General features: G+C 38.8%; 1 protein-coding gene across 1 annotated transcript in view; it reads left to right on the top strand.

The window, feature by feature from the left end:
• Tnks (tankyrase) overlaps positions 1-7,558 on the top strand; it is a 214,673-nt gene that overhangs the window by 150,113 nt on the left and 57,002 nt on the right. The window contains exons 10-11 of the mRNA XM_008832600.2: positions 1,131-1,222; positions 1,626-1,704. Of these exons, the coding sequence (XP_008830822.1) occupies positions 1,131-1,222; positions 1,626-1,704 (171 nt within the window). The remainder of the gene's footprint in view (positions 1-1,130; positions 1,223-1,625; positions 1,705-7,558) is intronic.

The following is a 7,558-nucleotide window of genomic DNA, read 5'->3' as shown; positions in this document are numbered from 1 at the left end:
ATCCACCTGCCTCTGCCTCCCAAGTGCTGGGATTAAAGGAGTGTATCACCACGCCTGGCATCATAGACTGTTAAATATGCTTCATTTAAACATTGTTTTTAAAAATATTTTATTTCTTATTTTTATTTTATGTCTATGTGTGTATTGCCTGCATGTGTGTGAGTGCACCCATGTCATGCAATGCCCATGGAAGTCAGAAGAGGGCCTTGGATCCCCTAGAACTGGAGTTACGGGCAGTGGTTAGCTGCCATGTGGGTGCTGGGATTCAAACCTGGGTCTCCTGCAAGAACATTCAGTATTCTTAACTGCTAAGCCATCTCTCCAGCCCTCATTTAACATTCTTCAACCTCTGTGGCAAAGAAAAGCCAAACTTTCACGCAGTCTGATGCCCATTAAAATATGCCAAATTAAAATAGGCCAACTTAAATTTATACCCCAAACCTAGTTCAAACAACTCAGTCAACACAGCATTAAGCCAGGGATAATCAGAATCACAGAGTATAATTCCCTATACCATAAGAAAATAAACTCACCTTAACCTGCTGTTTGGAATAGTTACTTTACAGCTGAATTGTGAAGAGTTTTATTTTTAAAACCTGAAACATTGATGTATAGTGGAGCAAAATACAAAAGTCACAAATATTAGGATGAAACATGGTTTTTGAGAATTCTTGTTCTTAGGTTGCTTCAAGGTCACATGTTCTCACCAGTGCCTGGGGCAAATATGGTTGCCTACTGAGAGTTCTGGAAGTGTCAGAGTAACACTGACTCCATCCTGGACATCCTGATTGGTGTGGTTTATAAGACCAATGGAGGCTTGAGTAATTCATACATAGATTTCTACAGCTTTGAAGAGACAGTATTCTGATCCCTCTAATGGACTATATGCTAAGTATTATTGACCAAAGGAAAAGAAATTAGGTCTTTTAATGCTTAACTGAGAGCATAATTTCACTTGGTTTGTGTTTAGAGCGAGTATTGATCAGCTCCATAAATAAAACGCATAATTGTGTCTTGATGCTCTTTGAAATAACAGTGTTCTAAGTAATTAATAGATGCTATTTCATTCAGTTCACATTTAAATAGAAAGGTTTTTGGTTGTTTTTAACTTAATTTTGTTTACTTTATAGCACTGTGCTGTGGCCTCCTTGCATCCCAAAAGAAAACAAGTGACAGAACTGTTACTTAGAAAAGGAGCAAATGTCAATGAAAAAAATAAGGAGTAAGTGTAATAGCAAAAGGAATTGTTCAGTTCTTTTGTTTTTCTTTTTCTTTTTTTATATTTGACTGTGTCATACTTGTATATAATGAAACTTCGTTGTTTTTACTTCCACCATTATCCCCCTCCCACTGAGCCCCTTCTACACAAAAAGTCCTCTCCTGTTTTCATGTATTTTTCCAGTTCTTTTTTGTTTTGGTTTTGTGATCCCCTGAGCTTAATTGAGGTTGTTAGCATGAGCATGAGTGCAGGGTGTTTACTGGAGCGTGGGCAGCATAAGTGACGAACCATTGAAGGAATTGATGCCCGCTCCGCTAACAGCCATTGACTGCTGAATAGCTCAGTTCTTTAAAAGGAAACACAGTAAAAGTTAGGAAATTCTCTTTTCCTTTTCTCCTTTCCTTAGTTTCATGACTCCCCTGCATGTCGCAGCTGAAAGAGCTCATAATGATGTCATGGAAGTTCTGCATAAGCATGGAGCAAAGGTAAGAATACACCAGAAATAAAGTACCTAGCTCAGCACTAAGCCACCAGCGCTGTTCTTAATATAGTTGAGTTTCCCTGAGCAATTAATTTTATTCTTTAGAAAGAGCTATTAGCTTGTGTTTAAATTCTTAAGTTATCCTATAAAGTTGATTTAAATCTTGTTGCTAATTAAAAAATTGTTTCTTTGTCCTTGACAGTCTTCTAGAAAGCAGTAGAATGCAGCACGTTCCTGTCTTGAAATATATTTGAAGTTTACATTTGTATTAGGAACTTATTTCTGTGACCAAACACCTGACAGAAATAAGAAAAAAATTTAAGAAAAGAATTATTTTGTTCATGGTTTTGAAATGTTTAGTTCATGGTCACTTGGCCTCATGCACTTGAACAGAAAGTCGTGGTGGAGGGACCATGTTGGCATAGGAGTTTCTTCACTTCATAGAAGACAGGAAGCAGAAAGCAAGGCAGGGTGATAATAAGAACAAGAATATCTTAGAGGATCCTCCCTAGTGACCTACTTCATCCCACCTCCTAAAGTTTCCAGAACCCCTCAAAATAGTACCATCAGTTGGGAACCAAGCCTTGCTGGGGAACACTTTTCATCAAACCCTTAAAAATGGGCTGGAGAGATGGGTCAGTAGTTAAGAGTACATGCTGTCCTTGAAGAAGACCCAATTCAGTTCTCAGCATCCATTTCAGGTGACTTACAACCACCTACAGGAGACCACCTATAACTCAGTTCTGACCTCCACAGGCACCTGCATATATGTGGCATACATTTACACAAGTACACACACACACACAAAATCTTTTTTTCCTAGTGCTAGAGATTGAATCTAGGATCTCCCACATGGTAGACAAGTGCTCTGCTGCTGAGCTGTACTCCCCACAACACATATACTATTTTTTCAAATATTTTATTTATTATTTTTATTTTATGCGTATGAGTGTATTGCCTGCATGTATGTGAGTGCGCCTGTGCTGTGCAGTGCTGCCGCAGAGGTCAGAAGAAGGCTTCAGATTACCCTGGAACTAGCCGCCATGTGGGTGCTGGGACTTGAACCCAGGTCTTCTGCAAGAGCAGTCAGTGCTGTTAACCACTGAGCCATCTCTCCAGCCCCCACATAATACTATTTCTAAGTCAATACTACTAGAATTAATACATTGTGATAGTCAACTTTTAAATGATAGTCAAAATAGCTTTACTTACTTTAAATATTTATATTTCCTCAAATTAGCAATAATAATTTTACAAACATTTATATTAAAATATGAAAATTTAATGACTTAATTGGCACTGTCTGGATAATACATTCTGAAACTGAGTTACTTAAAGAAGAAAACACACTGGTGGTTTGGTAAAGTCAACTTGAACTTGCAAATGATTAAAATTAACAGTATATTTTTTCAGAAATGTGGATGATATTAATGGACAAGTGCTTGAGTTTTATAGTATTTTCAACTGTAGTAAAGCAGTAGTTTTTCATAGGCTGAGTTCATACCCCTGATTATAAAACACAAACCCCCTTTCATCTACATTGTATCTATGCAGAGTAAGTGAAGAAGCATGGGCCTTTGTGCATGAAGCAGCAATTGAAGTTCGTGGGTGGAGTTCAGACCTTGCTTTCTTTTTATGAGATGTACTTCTTAGTATTAGTTCCATTAGAAAAGAGAAGAGCCTAACAAAATGAAGAGCATTTTTATGTTCTCCAACCCATATTTACAGTATTTTTTTCTGAGGTTTCTTTTTTTACTCAGCATTCTTTGTTTCAAGTTTGCTTTCTCTAAAAACTTTTGTTCTTGCTAGCAAAAAGAGTGTTTTTTTTAAAATATATTTTATTTATTTTTATTTTATGTGTATTAAGTGTATTGCCTGTATGTAAGTGAGTGCACCCCTGTTGTGCAGTGCTACAGAGGTCAGAAAAGGGCTTTGGATTCCCCTGGAACTGGAGTTAAGGATAGTTTGTAGCCACCATGTGGGTGCTGGGAATTGAACCTGGGTCTTCTGCAAGAGCAGTCAGTGCTCTTATCCACTGAGCCATCTTTCAAGCCCCAAGAATGTATATTTTTAAGCAACAGTCTCTAAAGTAGGATTCTGACACTAGAGTATACAAAATGATTGCTTGGTGTTCAGGAAAATACAGACTTTTAGTTGATAAGCTTTTTATTGAAGCGTGAGGACGTTAAGGTACTTTTTTACAAGGTTTACAAGTTAGGATAATACTCATAAATTCACCGGTGGACACATGCAAAAGTACAGTATATCCCAACATGCTCAAATTGAATAGATGTCTGAGTCTGTCATTATCAATTCCTTTACTCTATGAAAGTTTCATTCCTCTTTGGGAAATCTTTCAATCTACCGTGACAAAGTTCAGTTGACACATGAGTGTAAAGAAGGTGCCAGCACTAATCTGCAGCCTGAAATATTAAGCTAAATGGGCTTTCTGTTACACCTAGGAGCATCATGTTTGTCATTAACTTCTTTTGTAAGCATTTTATGACTTTTATAATGCTCATTCAAAACAATGAATAATGTCCTCCATTTTGAGAAAGTAATGTTTGCTGTCTATAAGTCATTTTACTTATGAAAGGTCCAATGAAAAGCTTATAATCTCTTGTAGTAGTGTGTTCAAGTCTGAAGTTCTCAGTCCTTTTCTGCCACTCATGTGCACGATAGGTTTTCATCATTAACATCTTAGTTCATCAGAGGGCATGTGTAATTGAAAACACCTTGTCAGTGGTGTGGACTTCTGGAGTAGTGTATTCTCCTTAGTCTTATTCAAATTAAAATTGTCATTAGGACCTTTAAAGGGAAAGACTATCATATTTTTATGACAAGCTAATGAATGCAAGTTGCCATCAATAGCTCTTAAATGCCATATCAACTCCCCTTTTCTTATTTCTGAGTGCTAGGGCAGGATACTGATCCTGCAAGTTTAGTGCATTAAGTCATTCATATACTGGAAAAACTCAGTATAAAAAAACGACCCACTTGGGTATTGCTGGGCCTTATTTTTGCTTACTTGGTATTTTATTTCTGTGATTTCATTTGGTATTTTAAAAGTTCCCATTTGAACACTTTATAGAGCATGTTTCTATGACCAAATAATGTCTTTGGCATTGAATATTAAGCATTTTTAGTGGTAAGGGAAACTAGAATTAAGTCAAAAAAGACACTGGGGGCATTATGAAACCTAAAGCTTCAGAGAGAAGGGGCCTGAGGATCCCAGGACAGAGGAATTTAGGAGAGAGAGGAAAGATTTGTTGCTTTGTTGGGTTGGGGGTGCTTTGTTGGGGGTTTGTGTTTTGGTTTGGGGTCAGTTTTTGCAGTTTTATAACTTTATTTGACTCTCAGCAGTTCTCATCCACCATGTCTGTAGATTTTTTAATGTGATAAGGGGGAAACAAGTTACCAAAGTATAGAGCTTGTTTGGAGACTCCTCATCCTCATTACATTTTCTGGGTAAAAGAACCTGGATGCGATATGGAACATTCCTTATTCCTTTGGCCCAGACAGCTTTGTTGAGCCTGCTATCATTGGAGTACTCATCTCCTTCATGGCAAATTTCCAGATTTTTTTGAGTACCCAAGGGGCAGTTTTCTTGAAGCCTATTCCTTGGATGCGCTTGTGAATGTTGGTGGTATATTCCTGGTCACCACCTCATAGAGGGAAGAATGAACCTTTGCCATTCTTTTTTGGCCTCAAAAATATCCCTGTTCACTGTGGAACTGAATGAGCAGCAGCACAAACGCTGCCAACTCACCTGGTTAATGACCTTAGGCTTTTTACCATAATATGTACTGCTGTTGAAAAAGAATTATTCTAGAAAACCAGCACAAGTTTTGCACTAGAGAGAGACAGAGACAGAGACAGAGAGACAGAGCGCGTTCGAGATAGATAGGTTGGTTGATAGGTTGATAGATTGATTTGGGCTTTTTCTTTAATTTTCAACCGATTCCAAAGTCTTGCTAGGTAGGTAACATAGACACATAGAAACATAGATATGTAGATGAATAGATGGGTAGATCATGGGACTGAAAGATGGCTGCATGGGTAAAGAACTTGCTTCCCAAGTGTGAGGATGTTTAGTTTGAATCCCCAGAACCCACGGAAAGCCAAGTTTGATAGCACATGTCTGTAGTCCTTGTGATCTTACAGCAAGATTGGAAGTGGGGACAAGAGAATCCCTAGCAGCTTGCAGGCCAGCTAGCCTAGCTATACATCACAGCTGCCAACTGTGAAGACCCTACCTCAAACAAGGTAGAAAGAGAGGGCCACAGCGTTAGGTTGTTTTCTGACCTACACACACACACACACACACACACTGCCACACACTCGTGGCACTTAAACACATCTACATACATACACATATGCACATATATACATCATATTCACAATTTTTAAAAGCCATTTTAAGAAGCTCATTGTAATTGACCTATGAATTACAGCTTCTAATCGCCTTCTGTGGAACTCTGCTTTTTTCAGGAGTTGGGAAACCATTTGCTGAACTGGGTACTCATTTCTCCTCTCTAGTGATGAATGTAGGCAGAAGTTAAGAAAACATTTCTTGTTCCAGATGTAAGGAAAAGTTGGCCAAGAAATTTTTTTATCTTTATAAGAGAATATATGAAACTTTCAAAGAGATGTAAAACTTCTTTTTTTTTAATTTTATTTATTTTTATTTTATGTGTATGAGTGTTTTGCCTGCATGTAAGTTCAGCCATGTTGTGCAGTGCCTGGGGAGGCCAGAAGAAGGGAGTTGAATCCCCTGGAACTGGGGTTAAGGACAGTTGTTAGCTGCCATGTGGGTGCTGGGAACCAAACCCAGGTCCTCTGCAAGAGCAGCCAACGCTTCTAACTGCTGAGCCACCTCTCTAGCCTAACTTCCTCTTTAATCTTGGACTTTACTGTGTAGAATTAGAGGGGATACATGAGTCTCCTCATGCCATCTTTTAACTGTAGAGGGAAAAACCTGGAGTCCTAATATTGGGAAACCTGAGAAATTATAACATTAGGTCTCTAATGAAGGATAATCCCTTCCTCACAAACCCCCATAGAAAATCTGTTTACAATTTCCCTCTCTGTTAGCCATTATTGTTCTGAGTGGGCTGTATCAAGTATCTACAAATTGTTTTATTCTGGGGTTCCATTTATCTCCATTGAATGAGTACTTTTATTACATTACTCATTAATAACCTTTTTGATTTCTTGTAGTGCTTCAACTTGATTGTTGGATAAAGCATTCCATAGATATTCTTTGGTTGCTGATAGAGTTTGAGGGAAGAATTATAGAATCCTTTTACTGGCTGCTCTTGCAGAGTACCTGAGTTCGATTCCCAGCTCCCACCTGGTGATTAACAATCATCCATAACTTCACTTCCAGGGGAATCATTCGAACACCTCATTCTGACCTCCTTAGGCATTGCTCAGCATAGGTGCATTTGCACACATGCAGGCAATGCACTCCTACACATAAAATAAAAGTAGTAAAATATTTAAAATACCAGAAGAATCAAATGCTGCCTAAAAAATGAGTAAATATCTCATATGTACAAAATATAGGACATAAAATTTCAGTATGTGAGGGACTCCCTAAGCCACACTCACCCTTCCATCCCCCCCCTCGCCGTTCTATACTCCTAGTTTGGGCCCTGCGCTATTCCTAGTGTCGGGGCCCCAGACACCTGGGGAACCAATACTGCTTCCTGATCCTTCTCACCAAGCGCAACTCGGTCCCTTTCTTGGGCTCCAGGAGCACCGCTTCTGATTCTGGCCCTGCCCTCATCTCCCTCTACTTCCCTGGTCCTGCAACACCCGCCAGCCTCTTTCTGGGGCTGACAGCCTCTTTCTGG

The sequence above is a fragment of the Nannospalax galili genome, unplaced genomic scaffold, assembly GCF_000622305.1.
Source record: "Nannospalax galili isolate Female #2095 unplaced genomic scaffold, S.galili_v1.0 scaffold676, whole genome shotgun sequence".
In the NCBI taxonomy this organism is placed as follows: Eukaryota; Metazoa; Chordata; class Mammalia; order Rodentia; family Spalacidae; genus Nannospalax; species Nannospalax galili.
Note: the sequence above shows the minus strand (reverse complement) of the source record. Positions and strands in the feature narration are given on the sequence as shown.